Raw genomic sequence first — 18,193 nt, forward strand, 5'->3', positions numbered from 1 at the left:
TCCAAAGCTGCAAAGTACTGACCAATTAGGTACAACTTTGGAATTAGGATTCTCCAATGGGGAACAGCTAAAGTTGTAAGACCCAAGGGGATGAAGCAAAATCTCTCAATTAAAAATTTCCACACAGTGGGGTTATGTTCCATAACAAAATATGCTTTTACTGAACACAAACTCCAAAATGTTTCAGTATTACCAAAATATAAAAGACAATTGTGAAGGTCAACAATCGAAAAATTAGGGATGTACATTGGTTTCTCCATTCGTTTCAGCAGAAGGCACGGTATCACGAATGGATAATAGGCACGCCAAAACGGATGGTATGCGCATATGTATGCACCGACTAGATATGCGTACACCATCTGTTTTGGCACACCTACTATCCATTTGTGAGAGACACACCTACTGCCAAAATGAATAAAACAACAAATGTACATTCCTACCAAAAATAGAAAAGTACAGTGTCTCATATTGCTTGAGAAAATTAGTAGGAAAATTGGGATCTCTTCTGGTTTTTCACAAGGCCCTTTATCTTTTAGAACCCCAAATTGAACTAGAAGCTCCTCTTCCCCCTCTCAGCAAGATAGGTTCTCAAATACCTTGTTGGTAGACACTGCAGCAAAGAAAAGTATCCTATCCCCAAGACCTGGGAATATTCACCCTCATAGGCAGTGCTTTCAAAGTACCTCCTGGCATTCCCTTTAGCTGGTAGAGAGAGAGCAAATGTATTCACTCTTGGAGATGAAAGGCAAATACCCTTTCCCCTCCTGGAACCTGGAGAGCCACAGCTCTTGCTGTCTCTCCATAGCCCCCTTCATCAATGAACTTCAATTAGTGACTCATGGTGTCACCTATAAAGAATTTGAATGCAAACCCACTCTGAAAGGGATAGACCCTATCGCTCAAAGAACTACACACCCTGGAAGTTTCCACATTCTACACAATTGGTGAAGCCTAGCGGGCTTTACAAATTCCATAACTAGTATAAAGGTTTGCGAAAAATGACAGGATCAAAGCAGCATAAACGCGCGTACAAAATTTTCCCAAATTCCCCTCACCTCCGGGAACACCTTCTCTACTACAAATAGACAATGCGTGCGCATAATTGTTGCAGGGGGTAAAAGAAGGCAAGCTGTTATACAGTGCATATACTTGTACCTACTGGATGTGGTTAGTGCAGTTAGTGTAGCTGGGTTTAAAAAAGGATTGGATAAGTTCTTGGAGGAGAAGTCCATTACCTGCTTTTAATTAAGCTGACTTAGAAAATAGCCACTGCTATTACTAGCATCAGTAGCATGGGATAGACTTAGTTTTTGGGTACTTGCCAGGTTCTTATCACCTGGCAAGTATCGGCCACTGTTGGAAACAGGATGCTGGGCTTTATGGACCCTTGGTCTGACCCAGTATGGCATGTTCTTATGTTCTTAATGATGGACAATATTCAGAAGTACAACTTATGCCCATACACTCATGCGTGCCCATGAGAAATTCAGAGAAGGCAAAAAGATTTTAATTGCAATTTCTTTTTTGTTATGATTTGAAAGTGACAATTTTGATGGGATAATGTATGTACCCATTAAAGAAATGAAATCAAGAATTAAATGGCCTTAAAAGCCAGTGCATTTTTGAGCATGACTGACAGCCTGATCAACACACAAACCTAGGAAATTATATAGAGAAAAATGAATGTGCCGTCTTGTTAACCTCTCGGGAAATGTATGAAGTGCTAGTTCATTCCCCTTAATATCTTAGCGACTTTTCTTTGTATTCCCTTGATTTTACTCACATGTTTTTGGTACAGAGGTGACCAGCACTGGACCCCGTATTCCAGAGTATTCCTTACCATAGACTAGTTCTGTGATAATATATTACCTCCTTTTCCCTACTATTAATCACTCATTTCTAGCATCCTATGGTTCTTCAAATGTCTATAAAAATGTGATTTTATTTTTACAGTGACTGTTGTCATGAATTGTTGGGTCATATTCCCATGTTAGCAGATAAGGAATTTGCACAGTTCTCACAGGTATTTACTATTTATCTACTCTACTTCTGCTGTTATTTTATTTTCTTTGATAAATTAAAAATATGTAATAAATTAATAAATTAATATTTAATAAATTAACAATATTAACTCAACAACAAACACTAAGATTCCTCTACAGTTGTGAACTGATAGGGGCTCAATGTCACAATTTATCACCAATATTGTGGTTTTACTGTACAGATTTTTAATCTGTGCCCAAGTCACATATTGAGGGCTCTAAACATAAGCATATTAATCTTGTAGTACCAAAACTTTGCTGTTTAATTTTACTTAACCAGATAAGGCTGAATATCAGCACCTATCTGGCTAAGGGGGTCAGGCATCAAAGGGTGTTATGGTGTTAATGCATGCAAAAAATACTGTAGCACAAATACAAATTTTTGGGGAGGCGTTTTGGGCAGGAATTAGTTAAATTAGGGGTGCTATTGCACAGTTTTAAAGAGAGAGGGAGGGAGAGAGAGAGAGAACCTCACTGTGTGCACCTATTTATATCTCTATAGGAGGGCCACCTGATAGGGTTTAGGGGCCAGTTTGACATGTAGAGTTAGACATACAAACAGCACAGGACACCTTGGTGAAGATTTGATGTCATTTGGAGTGAGGAAAGTTTCAAAATGATGAAAGTTTGTACTATGTTCTCTCAACCTAGCTTGATGGATTCTATAACAGGGTACCATCAAGCTAGGGTGAGAGAACATTTTTTGTGAGACTTTCCTCACTCCAAATGATGTCAAATCTTTACCAAGGTGTACTGTGCTGTTCGTAGTCTAACTCTACATGTCAAACTGGCCCCTAAACCCTAAACCACCACTAACACCTTACCTCAACCTATCAGGTGGCCCTCCTATAGAGATATAAATGCTTAACTACTATGAGGGCCTTGTAGGTCGTCTCTCTCTCTCTCTCTCTCTCTCTCTCTCTCTCTCTCTCAAATGTGTTATTGAGGAATCTAGGCCTAAGTTAGCTGGATAAGTGGGGACATGTTAATCTAAGATTGTTTTTAGCCTCCCTCTTTAGTTTTATATAGAGTGACCATATAACTCTATATCAAAAGAGTCAGGCTGACTCCATTCAAGTTTCATCCTATTATGTGCATGGAGTTATAATCCTGTGGTGTTTGTCCTTTTTTTCTCGATATATGTAATGATTCTGTGGTCCATGAGTTCACTAATTACTATTTGGCATACCATGACAAGATCACCTGATCATCAAGTGACTAGAGTCCTCAAGTCCATAATTGGTAATAACATGGAGAACATTATTGAGCATGCTAGGTGGAACACAAATACAGCTTGGATTTTGTTATCTGTAGGAAATTGGACTTGCTTCACTCGGAGCCTCAGATGCTGATATTGAGAAGCTGGCCACAGTAAGTAAAAATTAAGACAACATTCTATTTACCTGGGTCAGAGGTAGCAACACCAACACATGCTATTTTAGCCTCTTAGGGTTTGATTCACAAAGCAGCTTTACATGCATTAACCTGTTTTATATGCGTGATGCTTTGAAAATCAGGGGGTTGTGCATTTAAAAGTATGAGTGAAACCCCATTTCCATGCAAACATTTACCTGCACTACCAAGATGCATTCCAGGGATGGAGTTAGGGAGGAGAATGCACCTATAAACACTTTCAATTTTCAAAATCATGTAAATAAATGTACATACAAAGTTATACTTGCTCGGGAGCAAGTGTAACATTATGCTCGTAGGTGTACGCATGTAGTGGGAGAACCCATGAATTTTAAAATCAGACTTATGCTCATAAGTCTGCTTTGCAAATTCCTGGCTAAAATCTGTGAGTTCAGTACAAAGTAGCTGAAGACTTCATCCCTACATGGGCTGTTATAAATTAAAATTACCCTCCCTAAGGGTATTTTTAATGATGTAAATCAAAATGCTATCATATGAATAAACTATTGAAAACATATTTTCACAATTTCAGATGAGATTCGATCCTTAAAATTCTGGAGTCTGTTATTCAGATACGGGATAGGACTTATCTGGCTATCTAGCAGCCACTGAATATCCAATTATGTTCAGTGGCCGGCCGCTAAATAGCCACTTTTCTGGCTATCTGGCTAGCCAGCTAACTTGGGGTGGGGAGTAGGTGGTCTAAACTTAGATGGATATAACTTATCCGACTAGGTAGCAAATTCTACACGGATATTCAGTGGCATAGTTGTGCCGCTGAATATCCTTGTAACTTAGCTGGATAAAATGTATCTGGCTAAGGCCTGGATTTATCAAAATACGATAAATAATAAGGACTGCTATCAGGCACAACCAGACTTAGCTAGAATGTCAGAGTTAGCCAAATAAGCTATCTGGCTAACATAACTCCACCCCAGAACGCCTGAAACTTATCTGGCTAATATTATTTATCTGGATGAACAGTTAGCCGGGTGTTGGAATGTTCAGAATGGCAGGAAATTTAAATCCCACGGTTTGTCAGGAAAAGTCCTGAACTTAGCTGGGCAAATTGTCTGAATGTTGACTCTTTAAAGCTTAACTTGCATACTAGGACTAAAATTATATCTTGCCACCGTTCAACCTGCAATGAAACATTTGCATGTGTTGTAATCCTCTGCTTGGGCTATTTCCTTTACTTCTACTGAGCTAATCCTAATCACTTTGATGCCCATTTTTAAACTGAGTACATGTAAGTAAGGAAGCATCATATGCAAATGAGACTTGACAGCATACATGGATACTGCATCCATGGAAAATAGTCTGGCATGCAGCCTCCTCCCAGTGAAGACAAATATTTAACACCTGCATTGACCCAGATATTCCGTTTTTTTCCTGTAATCCCCCATTAACTAGTCCTTTCGTTCTGGACTAGTTAGCTTGGGGGATTCCCTCTCTTCCTTAACCCAGTGAACAGAAAGTGGTTCCCTCCTGAACTCCTCCTCTCCCCAAATCAAACACCATTTCCCTTCTCTCCTGACATAGTAAGAACCCCCTGAAAGATATCCCCCAGCACACAGCAGGAAACCCTGCGGACATTATTGTGTTAACATCCATGTTAATATTGCGACCACATTATTGAGGGCAACTTTTACCGGGCCCTTGCAAAAGCCCATTTTAACCGTGCATGTAAAAATTGTACTGTTTATTTATTTATTTATTTACAATCATTTATTTATTGCCTAACAGATGATATCTTCCTAAGCGATTTACAACATAAATTCAAGCAATTAAAAATAAAAGCACTACAACTCAATCAACCTTGCTGAATAATTTCTTTCATCAAGCAAGTTTTTAAAGCTTTTCTGAATTTGAACCCATCCACTTCTCTCAAGCTGGATGGTAAACTATTCCAGAGTTGAGGGATCATTCCTGAAAAAGATCTTGCCTTCAGGCCGGAATGTCAAAACATTTTAACCTCCTGAACTCTCAAAAGATGCCCTTTCATAGATCTCAAACTTCTGCTAGGCTTGTACCAACTTAAGAGGTTTTTCAGTTGCTGCAAACCTACTCCTTTTCATGCTTTAAAAGCCAGGGACACATTTTTTTTTTTATGTACATGTAAAAGTTCTACTGAGTTCCATGGTAATACTTTTTTTTTTTAGCAAAAATATTATTGCATAGGCTGTCACTTTTAAATTTAACATAAATTTGTATTGAGGCCCATGTGTGAAAATATTCTAACTGCAGCTAAATGTTTTGACCAGAGCTGACTGTAATATGAAGGCTTTGTGGGGAGAGGCCCTCCAGTTATTTTGGATACCTCTCCCTTTTACCCCTACAATCTTCTCTCTCTCTTCCCTTCCCCTACGTGATTCTTTCTCTCATCCGCACTCTGTACCCTCCGTGACTCTTTCTGCCCCTCCGCCCTGCGTGATCCTTTCTCTCCCCGACTTGCACGATTCCCTTCCCCCCTCTGCTGCCACTCCCGTGATCCCCCCCCCCCCCCCCTCCCTCCATTCAGGAGATCAATACTTTGTGCCACTTGTGCTTTTCAAGCCAGCTCCACTCTTCAGTTTGAACGCGGGGTGCTAAGCGGTCCCACGAGCCTACGGGCACCCGCAAGTTGGGATCACCAGAGGGAAGCCAGCTGGCCACGGAGGATGGCGCAGGCAAGCGCTCTCTCCTCCTGCTGGCCAGAGAGAGGGAGAGAGAGGATTGTGCAGTGACGGGTTTGGCATGGGGTCAGAACTGGGGGGGGGAGGGGCCTTGCCTTCCAATGCCCTCCATGATTGTGGGTCTGATTTTGGCACATAGATTTCCTAGAAATTTTCTAAAGCACACATTTACCATGGCAACAAGTGGAAGATTATCTTTTGTACACCATATATATTCTGAACTCAAAATGCATCTGTGCAAAATTGCTTACATTGGCAGAAAGAAGCAGGGCACTGCATATGTATTTCTCAGTCAGCACTGCTGTCTCTGCTATTTTGCATTTTAGCTGTATTGGTTCACAATTGAATTTGGTCTCTGCAAACAAAATGGAACTACAAAAGCCTATGGGGCCGGCCTTCTCTCATCATACGGAGAACTTATGGTAAGCAAAAACATTGGGACTATTAGCCATTTTGGCTAGGATCTAGTGTAGTAGAGTTGTGATTTTATTTATTTAGATTTTTATATTATACTTTTTGGCACTTCAAAGCAGATTACATTCAGGTACCGTAGGCATTTCCCTATCCCCAGAGGGCTTACAATCTAAGTTTGTACTTGAGACAATGAAGGGTAAAGTGACTTGCCCAAGGTCACAAGGTGTGACACTGGGACTTGAATCCTTGGTTTGCAACCTCCTGCTCTAACCACTAGGCTACTCCTCCACTATTTGAAAGGAAACATGACATTTTAGCTAAATTTTCTATTTTTGTTTCATTTTGTTTGGAAAATGAAACAAACAAAATTTCATTCATTTTTTTGATCCCTTTTCCTTACTGAGCAGCCATCATCCCTGGACCGGGGCCCTGCTTCTCCTTGTTACCTCAACAAAAATTGTAAAATTCTTGGCCTCCATGGGTCTGCCCCCACTCCTCGGAGGCCTCCTGCTCCATCATTGGTCTTCAGTCCAAATGGGGCAGGAGCAATCCCTATTCGTTCCTGCCTTTATGGCGCTGGCTGGCCGTGAGTCCGGTGCCATTTTGTTATACAGATGCAGAACAAAACATTCGTACCACAAAATGGCAGCTGCCTCTAAGCTGACCAGGGCCATTTTAAACTACTGACCTGGAGTGGCAGAAGCAACTAGGGATCATTCTTGCCCCATTTGCAGGCCAATGCAATACTGGCGCGTGTTAAACGGGTGCTCATGATTGAGCGCCTGCTCCCTTAATGCGTGCCGATCCACCTCTACCAAGCGCCTGAATTAATATTTAAATCAGTTGCCGCGGTAAAAAGGAGGCATTAGGGGAAATTGCGCGCCCCTAGTGCCTCCTCAGCAGTGGGTGCCCGGGAGAGGTGACTGTCAGCCAGTTAGGAAAGAGGACGCTCATTAATTGAGTGTCACTTTTCATAACCTGACCGCCGGCACCCTTACTTTTACATTTTTTTTTCCGGATATTCTAATTTTTTACTTCCTCCGACTTAATATCATCATGGCTCCAGGATCTCAGTCTTGATTTTGAATGAGCTGGAAGTACAAAGGAGCAGAAAGAAACTGGCAAATTAAATATCCCCTCACAGCCCCTCCGCCACCATATACGCATATACACACACACACAGCATCTGGGTGCTGAAAATTCTAGTTTCCAAGAATAGACGACATATCAGTGTGATGAACCAGCCCAGAGAAGAAACCACTGACAGGCTCTTGACAGGGTCAACTTCTTGTAGTAGCATATCAACTAAGTGCAGTGTTCAAGTCTAATGTCTGGGGTAAGCAGAGCTCTGGTGCGCCATGAAGGTGATGCTTTCAAGCTCAGACAGGGAAAGCAACTCTCTGTATTATCACAGACCCCGTCAACTCATAGAATGGTGCTGAGAATAGTATCAGAAGATACTTTCCTTCAGCTGTTGGGGCCAGTGATGCTATCTGTGCATGCCATCTGGGGCAGGGGATTTACGGTAATGAGCAAAATATGGTGGGGAAAAATAAATAATAAAAATAACCCAAGTCCAACTGCTGGTACTTTTTGGGTGACACAGCTCCTTAAACTAAGCTGCCTTTCACCTGTAAAGGGAAAGTGTACACCCCATTTTATTGACTTGCTTACTACGGCGATTACTACCCCAAATCAATTAGCTAGATACTTGACTTAGATGCAGCTCCAGCACTGCTATCTATGATGGTGGGGGGTGGAAGGGAAATAGAACCAAAAAAGTTATTTAATGGGACAAGAGTAACAGAAAAGCATGAAAAAAATAAGTGTGAAAGGTTGCTGGGCAGACTGGATGGACCATTTGGTCTTCTTCTGCCGTCATTTCTCTGTTTCTATGTTTATGTTTCTATGTTTAAGTATGAGCTTTAAAACTATCTTTGGCAGCTTGTGTCACTGAAATTAATGAAAGTATTGTTTAAAATTTGGAATGCATTGGTTACAGCAATTTCTTATAATCTACAAAAGCTACCAAAATTATTATATATTCTACCAAACTATTTGTAATTTAAGTTTTTCTTATTTATAATTATTTTAACCTTCACCATTTTTAAGGGGAACAAAGCATTCCAGGTTGTATAATGGTACAGGTATGCATGTAATTCTCAGGTGTGAGTCACTCAGCCTTTGGCCCTGTACCTCACAACATTACCCTGGATTTTAGGCTTGCATTTATAAATTTGGGAGGCTCTGTGGTCCTGTAGAAATTCTATAGATTATCAAAGGTTAGTGACCAAAATATTAATCACTTTTTACAAAAAAACATTTTTTTAGAAATACATTTCACATGTAAAAAATCCAGAAGGTCGATATTCAGCCATGGAGTGGCTAGTTAAGTTAGCCGGATATAGGCGCTGAATATTTCCAGCTATCTTAAAGTTAGCTGGTTATGTCAAACCGGGTAACTTTAGGACAGCCCTATGGGCTGACCAGACGGGCTGATACAGTAAAGTCCGCGGGAGAGCTCTCCCTGAGCGCACACCGGCCCTTCGACCTTTGGGTCGGCGCTAATTTCTGAAAGTAAAATTTGCGGCTTGGCTGCACATTTTACTTTCTGTATCCCGCACACATACCTAATAGGGCCGTCAACATGCATTTGCATGTTGAGGGTGCTATTAGGTGCTGCGGGTTGGACGCGCGTTTTCCTCCCCTTACTGAATAAGGCCTGATTGTTAGCCATATTGGTTAAGTGGCTAACTCCGAATATCAGAGTTAGCTGCATAACTTATGCAACTAACTTTGGCCCACCCTGAAATGCCTGCCACCCACCCCCAGAATGCCTCCGACTTATGTGGCTAAAATGTAGCTGCATACGGCTCTCAATATAGCTGGGTAGCAATTTAGACGGATATCTTTTTCAGCTATCCATTTAAATGGCTTCTGAATATCAACGTCCAGGTTTATTTATGCAAATCTATAGATCTCCTAATATTGATCCTATCATGTATTTTCTTATAGCAGGCACGAGGAACCTCCAGTCCTTGAGGGCCGCAAACTGTTTGGGTTTTCATGATATCCCTGATGAATATGCATGAGATACATTTGCATGCACAATACTTCATTTGTGCATAGAGAAAACAAGAGACAAATAAGCAGAAAGAAGAACGGAGAGAACAAGAGAGAGAGGAAAGAAGAGAGGGTGCGAAAAGAAGAGATGAAGAAAGAGAAAACAAGAGACAGTGACAGAAGAAAGAACAAGGAAGAGTGAGAGAAGAGGCAGAGAGAAGATGAGACAGAAGGAACGAGAACAAGAGCCAGAAAGGAGAGAGTAGACAACAAGAAAGGGAGAGAGAAGAAGAAATGAAGAGAGAGCGGACAAGAGACAAAGAGACAGGAAGAAGACTAGAGAGAAAAAACAAGAAACAGAGCGAGAGAACAAGAATCAAAGTGAAAAACAAGAGACAGATAGGAAAAAGAAGGAAGAGATAGAACTAAGAACAAGAGACAAAGTGTCAGAAGAAGAGAAAAAGAACAAGAGACAGAGTGAGACAAAGAGAGAGAGGGAGAAGAGACACAGAGAGAGAAAAAAAGACAGATGGAAAAAGAAGGAAGAGATAGAACTAAGAAGAGACGGATGGTGACAGAACAAGAGACAGTGGCAGAAGAAGAGAGAAAGAACAAAAGACAGAGAGACAACAAGAAAGGAAGAGAGAAGAAGAGATGGGGAGAGAGAGAGAAAAAACATAGTAACATAGTAATGACGGAGGAAAGACAAAATGGTCCATCCAGCAAGTTTCTTATGGTAGTAACTGTCAGTCCGTGGAGGATACTCCCATGTTTCGAGTAGTAACTGCTGCTCTGTGCAGGTTACCCCCAAGCCTTACGTTAAGGGTCACAATAGTAAAAATCAAAACTAAACAACTGTCAAACCCATACCAAAATTACTGCTAGCAACTTTTTTACAGGGTGAGCAGCCTTCTTGATAATTCATACAAAACTGCTGCTTGAATGTGTTTTGCTTTTGGACTTGGCCATAGAAGCAGTCCTGCGCTTTTTCTCTAATGGTCTGTGCATCAGTACCTTGGTCCATAAAAGTCAGGGCCCAGCGTTGGCCATCGTCTGAATACAATTCCTCTTTTTTCCCTCTGCTGGCAAATCGGAGAGCAATGCTGCAGCTATGTCAAAATCATGTAAGCTAATTGGTTAATGGTAGTAATCCCCATGCCTTCTGTTAGGGGTAGTAACTGCCGCTGCATACTGGTTACTAGAGATGTGAATCGTGTCCTCGATCGTCTTAACGATCGATTTCAGCTGGGAGGGGGAGGGAATCGTATTGTTGCCGTTTGGGTTTTAAAAATATCGTGAAAAATCGTTAAAATCGTGAGCCAACCCCCTAAAACCCACCCCCGACCCTTTAAATTAAATCCCCCACCCTCCCGAACCCCCCCCCAAATGCTTTAAATTACCTGGGGATCGAGCGGTGGTCCAGAACGGCGGCGGTCCGGAACGGCCCCCTCAATTGAATCCTTTTGTCTTCAGCCGGCGCCATTTTGCAAAATGGCCGCCGCAAAATGGCGGCGGCCATAGACAAAAACGATTCGACGCAGGAGGTCGTTCCGGACCCCCGCTTGACTTTTGGCAAGTCTTGTGGGGGTCAGGAGGCCCCCCCAAGCTGGCCAAAAGTTTCTGGGAGTCCAGCGGGGTTCAGGAAGCGATTTCTTGCCGCGAATCGTTTTCCGTACGGAAAATGGCGCCGGCAGGAGATCGACTGCAGGAGGTCGTTCAGCGGCGGTCCGGAACCCCCGCTGAACAACCTCCTGCAGTCGATCTCCTGCCGGCGCCATTTTCCGTACGGAAAACGATTCGCGGCAAGAAATCGCTTCCTGAACCCCGCTGGACTCCCAGAAACTTTTGGCCAGCTTGGGGGGGCCTCCTGACCCCCACAAGACTTGCCAAAAGTCTAGCGGGGGTCCGGAACGACCTCCTGCATCGAATCGTTTTTGTCTATGGCCGCCGCCATTTTGCGGTGGCCATTTTGCAAAATGGCGCCGGCTGAAGACAAAAGGATTCAATTGAGGGGGCCGTTCCGGACCGCCGCCGTTCTGGACCACCGCTGGATCCCCAGGTAATTTAAAGCATTTGGGGGGGCTTCGGGAGGGTGGGGGATTTAATTTAAAGGGTCGGGGTGGGTTTTAGTGTGCCGGTTTTCCTGCCCTCCCCCTTCCCCCGATTTACGATTTTTTAACGATAAATCGGGGAAATTGGTATTGTATCGTGGCCCTAACGATTTTTGACGATTTAAAATATATCGGACGATATTTTAAATTGTCAAAAAACGATTCACATCCCTACTGGTTACCCACATGCACCCTTTTCTTAATTTTCAACTCCAGCCTTTAGGGATCCACAGTGTTTATCCCATGCCTTTTTAAATTCATTTACCATGTTTTCATCTTTACCCCCTCTTCCGGAAGGGCATTCCAGGCATCCTCCACCCTTTCCATAAAGAAATATTTCCTGATGTTGATTCTGAGTCATCCCCCCATAAATTTCGTTTCATGACACCTATTTCTACTGTTTGCTTTCCAATGGAAAAGGTTTAAGAACATGCAACATTAAAACCTTTCAGGTAACTGAAGGTCTGTATCATTTCTCCCCTGCACCTCCTCTCTTTCAGGACATACATATTCCTTCAGCCATTTTGAGATAACGGTTTCCAAAACTGAACACAATACTCCAGGTGAGGCCTCACCAAGGACCTTTACAAGAGCATTATGATCTCTTTTTCTTTTTTACTGGTTATTCCTCTCTCTATACAGCCCAGTATTCTTCTGGTTTTACCTATCATCTTGTCAAATTGCTTCGCTGCCTTCAGATCATCAGACACTGTCACCCCAAGATCCCTTTCCCAGTATGTGTGCATTAGTCTTTCACCTCCCATCACATACAGCTCTTTTGGGTTACCGCACCCCAGATGCATGACTCTTTACTTTTTGGCATTGAATCCCAGCTGCCAAGTCATTAACCACTGTTCAGGCTTTCTTAACTCACTTTTAATTCTTTTTACTCCTTCAGGCATGTCCACTTTGTTGAAGATCTTAGTATCATCCGTAAATAGACCAACTTTACCTGCTAACCAGTCTGCAATGTCGCTCACAAAGATATTGAACAGAACCGGTCCCAAAACTGATCCTTTTAGCACTCCACTCAATACCATTTTTCTTCAGAGTAGAATCCATTTACCATAAATGCTGTCTCCTGTCAGTTAACTAGCTTTTAATCCATTCCACCACCTTGACGCCCGCTCCCAAGCTTCTCATTTAATTTACGAACCTCCCATGGGGGATTGTAACAAACGTTTTGCTGAAATCCAAGTAAATCACATTGCGCGCTCTTCCTTCATTCAATTCTCTAGTCACCCAATCAAAAAAATCAATCAGATTTGTCTGACAGGACCTTCCCCTGGTGAATCCATGCTGCCTTGGGTCCAGCAACCCACCAGATTGTAGATAGTTCACTATCCTTTCCTTCAGTAGCATCTCCATTAATTTCCCCACCACCAAGGTGAGGCCAACTGGCCTGTAGTTTCCAGTTGAGACAGAGAGACAGAAAAATGAGAGAGAGAAAAAGAAAAGAAGGGAAAGAAGGAGAGAGAGGTCAAGAAACAGAGCGAGAGACAAGGGATGAGTTGGAGGGAGAGAGAACGTTCAAAAGACAGAGAAGGGAGAAGTGAGAAAGAGAGAAAAAACAAGCCAGATAGAAGAGACGTAGAGACAGATGTAACCACCCTAATTGCTGACCTCCCGGAATGCAGGGGCTCACTGTTGTCCCCGGGGCCATTTCTGCTCCCAGCTCTTTTTCTTCTCACCAGCACAGAGCGCAGCAGGCCAGCAGGGTGCTGGAATTCGTTCTGGTAGGGAAGAGGATAAAGCTCTGAGGCCTTAGGCTCATACGGCTGGGGACCTACACAATCTCTCACTTCCTTTGATCTTTCTTGGATCACAATACTCATGTTCGGAATGTCCTTGCTTTAGGGCACCTCTTAACTTGAATGAAGTTGCAGGACACTCTGATTGGATGTTCAACGAAAATTTACTGTAACCAAAAATGCTTAAAAGTCCAATTCACAAAATTAGCAGTTCAAAAATGCCTTTTTCTCAGTTTAGTTAGTTGAGTCAGTGTCTCTTTGGATGGCCAAAACTAGGAAAAAAACACAACAGAAGAAGAGAGGGTGAGAAAAATAAAAAAAAACAGAGAGACAGCACAAGGCAGAGAGAAGAATGAAAGAGATAAAACAAAATGACTACCCATTCGAAAGAGGTTTTATTCTCAGGGATCAAGTGACAGGTGAAGGGTTTCTATAAGTCATTGTTTCTCAAACCAATCCCAAACCAGTCTGGTTTTCAGGATATCCACAGTGAATATGCAAGAGATACATTTGCATAGATTTCCATGCATTGCCTCCACTGTATCTCATGCATATTCATTGTGGATACCCTGAAAACCTGACTGGCTAGGGCCGGCCTGAGAAACATTGCTATAAGGAATGAGATTAGGGGGAAGGGTTCAAATGCTGCAATTTGGGGCAAAGTCGATGGATACGTCTTGCCTGTGGACTTTTACTCCAATTTTCCAAGTGAAAGAATGCCCGTTATTTTCAGTTTGGAAGGTGCAGCGGGTGCAACATACCCATGGATACTGTGTCCTGTACAGGTACATAGTCATGGAAAATAACATGCATAGAGCAGAAAATGCAATCTGCACGCATTCATTTCCACCCCCAACCAAAACACGCTTGTAATTTTAGGCGCGTTGAGAGATGGTGATTTTCAGACAGCTGATTTAGGCCAGTAAATGAATGGCTTTGGACAATTGATCTCCCTAATCATGTATTTGTTATTGGTTTAACGGTTTCTTTTTATTGTCTATTCATTCTAGGTATGTTTTCTTAGCCTTGTAACATAATTTTCTTTTTCTGGTTTGGGCTTGCACAATATCAATTTCATGACAAAGCTGGGCTTTTCAAACTGTGTGGTCATCCTGTGCTCCTTTCACAGTATTCACAAAATCAACTATAAATGCCCATGCTGAATTGCCTCACTCACCATCCTCCCCTCTAGCGGAAAAAGCACCGTGTAAGGATAGAATTGTCGAGTTACTCAATTTCTTAAGGAATTTTATAGTTTTAAATTACATTGAGCAGGATTGTAATCAAACTAATAAAGGGTTTGGGTCCTTGGCCATAGTATATTTCGTTCTGAGATGCTTAGATTAAATGTGGAAAGAATAGCGAAGATTGGTTAAAGGTCAGAAGAACACCAGAGGTTAAGCAGCAGTTTTATTGGGGGTCCCATGGGAGTTTGGGTAGCGCCTTAAATCTCCTTATTCAAGCACAATGGACAGATATACTGAAGTCCTAGGGCTATGTTTATGGGTATGAGAAACGAAGGACTTGACCTTTGTTTGCAAAGGACAGTGTTAAACAGGAGGGCTGTAGCATCTGCTGATTTACCAAATGTGTCACTAGGCCGGGGATTTACATTTCTCTCCGCTCTGCCCTGTTTTTCGACTCTTACAGCACTAAGGATGCTATTCACCAAAGCTTTTCTTCTCTCTTTTTTTTTTTTCCATGGCAAAGGTCCTCGATGGGCAGAAGAGTTTAACTATTAAAAATACAATGGTGATATCTTATAGTCAGGTCTATAAATCGTTGGTGTAAATTCCCAGTGGACTTCAGATGTTGTCACAATGCTAATTCCAGAAAAAAAAAAAAAGCCTCTAAGTAAGGAGCCACAGGATGAGAAACAGAGAAACATGGAAGATGCTGTTATACAAAGACTGCTTGACCAATTGAATCTGTCCATTTTACCTTTCCCACTGCAATATTGCACAGGCCGTCTTACCCCCGACTTTATCATTAGAGCCTCCTAACTAAGGATCCATGCCTTTTCTGAATCACAGTATAGATTTTAACCCCATCACCTCCCCTCGGAGGGTGTTTCATTTATTTCTCACCCTTTCTGTGAAATGATATTCCCTTGGAGCCTCACCCTATGGTCTTTTGTGTGTACAGCTACCCTACTTCCTGCTTTCTAACCCTGCTTTTCTGTTTGTTTTTTAAGTATGCTTTATCAAGCAAACCAGAATGCAGGCCCTTCGATCCTGAAGTAGCAGCAGTTCAGCCATATCAGGATCAAACTTTTCAGCCCGTTTATTTTGTCTCTGAAAACTTTGATGATGCCAAACACCAACTGAGGTGAGTGTGGTGGCTCGCTCTCTCCCTCTTCTCTGCAAGTATATTTCCCGGGAATCTCCTCCCCACCAAATACCCTTTTGTAGAAATAACTTTTGCTTCAGAACTTAAAAACCATTGTTTACCAACTGCACTCTATAAAAATAACGACCCTTATTCCACCTTATATTGCTAAGTCTCTCTCTGGGCCCTCTTCCTGGTTTCTTTTCAGCATTTTGCTTACTTGAGCAGCGAGGACAAACCTCCTGCTGAAGAAAGAAAACATCATGGGAATGTATCACCATCTAGTGGCCAGTCTATGTATATTTGCACTTGTTCATCACTTGAGGGGCCTATGTACTAATGGGTGTTAAATCTATACTAACGTAGGTGTTAGCTAACATGTGTGTAAGAAGGAAGTTAATATGCACTATTTGATGCACATTAGCATTATTCTAATTTCACTAATATGCATAGGCTCATTAGGTATTAATAAGCAATGAAATGGCACTGGTGCCATTTTGAGATCAAGCTTGGCACCAGTCTCAGCGCTGACCAGTACAATTTTTAAAGAGATACCAATGGGGCAGGAGCGAGTGGGGATCGCTTTTGACCCTTCCAAGGATAGAGACTCCCACAGGAGGGGGTAAGTGCGGGCTGGGGAGGCCTTGGTCCTGACTTCTGCTTCTTTGTGGAGGGAAGTGGAGCTAAGGGCACTGAGGGGGCCTGGGGAGGCCATGGCTGGGCTTGCTTCTTATTGACTGGGGGAGTGGAAGAGCAGAGGTGCCAGGGGAGGCTCTCAGGACTTTAGGAAGCAGCGGTAAGGCCCAGGGAGGCTCCATTTTATTTTATTTTTTTAGATTCTTTGTAATGAACCAAAAATACCCTTACATTTTCAGATTTTTTCAGGCAAGTTTATTTTTGGTAGACTTATTCATTCCAAAACCCCATTCATTAAAAACTGAATGTACATCCCTAATCCACACACACAGACACAGATCGCCACTCACTGAATCATGAAACATGGGCAGAATCCATCCAAGACCTATTGTAAGGATAAAGCAGTTTTTGTTTCCTGATTAAAAAGTTATTCTTTCTCTTTATCACACTCTAGGCCGATACAAGTAAAGTGCGCTCCACTAAGCGCGCTGTTTAACACGCTGTTGGACGCACGTTTTGGAAGCGGTGTACCCAACCCCCTTATACAATAAGGGGTTTAGCACGTCCATAACGCGCGCCCAAACCCCCACAAAACTAATAGCGCTCATCACGTGCAAATGCATGTTGATGAGGCTATTAGTCATTCGCCCCAGATACCGTAAAAAAAATGTGCAGCCCAAAAAAGTGTACAGAAAAAGCAGAAAATACTGCTTTTATGTACATCCTCTGACTTAATATCCTAACGATATTAAATCAGGGGAACCAAAAAGCTTAAAAAAAATAAAAGTGCAGGTGGGTCAGGTTAGGAAAACGGACTCTCTATTTTACGAGCGTCCATTTTCCTAACCCGCTGACAGCCACCTCTCCTGGGTTTCCACTGCTAAGGAGGCACTAAGGACACGCTGTTGTCCCTAGCGCCTCCTTTTTAGCGCGACCCCTCATTTAAATACAGTGTCGCGCGCCCGGGGGAGGTGGCTGGGCTCGCTTTGGGAAAGCGGGCGCGCAACACTGAGCGCCAGTTTTCCCGCGCACTTCACAGTATTGGCCTGTCTGAAGGATTTATGATTTTCACAAGGTATCGGAATCCTGTTTACGCTTTTATTTGAATGAAATAGGGCTTTTAATTGCAAATGAGACCAAGTCTGAACATGCTCAGGCATACTCAGATCCGCAGAAAAATCAAAACGTTTCTTGTGCTTCTGTTTTCCATAGGCAATACGCATTGAAGATTAAAAAGCCCTTCTCTGTCCATTATGATCCATTTACCTGCAGTATTGAAGTTCTCGATTCACCCCAAAAAGTCAAGAATGCACTCAGCCAAATGAAAGATGAACTGAAGAGCCTTTGTTGTGCCTTGGAGAGAGTTTTGTGAATTTCCCTTTAGTTAAATCTTGGCTTGAACCTAGAGCGCTATGTAGAAATAATTGTGAAAACTGGGTGAATAATGTTTGACGTACTGAATATGCAGTCGGGACGCTTTATAGAATGCATTTACCTTACTAATCTTGTCTTACATATAAAATGCTTTCAGATTATATCGACTGCTGTATGTTGCACTTGAAACTCTCAATTCACATAAATAATATCTAAAATAAGTGGGTGAAAAATGGCAGCACCTGTGTTCCTCCTTTATTGCAGGGAACTGCAGCCATTTCCCACCTGAAACCACCTGAAAATCCAATGAAATTTCATGTCGTCTTGTTATGTTCTTTTCGCACATGCTGAAGCATTTTGGAGTGTGCCAAACTGTTCTAGCTTGC

At 42.3% G+C, this 18,193-nt stretch overlaps 1 protein-coding gene across 1 annotated transcript in view; it reads left to right on the forward strand.

Annotated features, from left to right (window-relative positions):
- The window catches only part of LOC115089382 (tyrosine 3-monooxygenase-like), a 54,114-nt gene extending 36,309 nt beyond the window's left edge, over nucleotides 1-17,805 (forward strand). The window contains exons 8-12 of the mRNA XM_029597474.1: nucleotides 1,954-2,023; nucleotides 3,357-3,413; nucleotides 6,457-6,552; nucleotides 15,664-15,797; nucleotides 17,646-17,805. Coding sequence (XP_029453334.1) covers nucleotides 1,954-2,023; nucleotides 3,357-3,413; nucleotides 6,457-6,552; nucleotides 15,664-15,797; nucleotides 17,646-17,805 — 517 coding nt within the window. The remainder of the gene's footprint in view (nucleotides 1-1,953; nucleotides 2,024-3,356; nucleotides 3,414-6,456; nucleotides 6,553-15,663; nucleotides 15,798-17,645) is intronic.
- The last annotated feature ends 388 nt before the right edge of the window (nucleotides 17,806-18,193 follow it).

Source organism: Rhinatrema bivittatum, chromosome 4 (assembly GCF_901001135.1).
Source record: "Rhinatrema bivittatum chromosome 4, aRhiBiv1.1, whole genome shotgun sequence".
Taxonomy (NCBI): Eukaryota; Metazoa; Chordata; class Amphibia; order Gymnophiona; family Rhinatrematidae; genus Rhinatrema; species Rhinatrema bivittatum.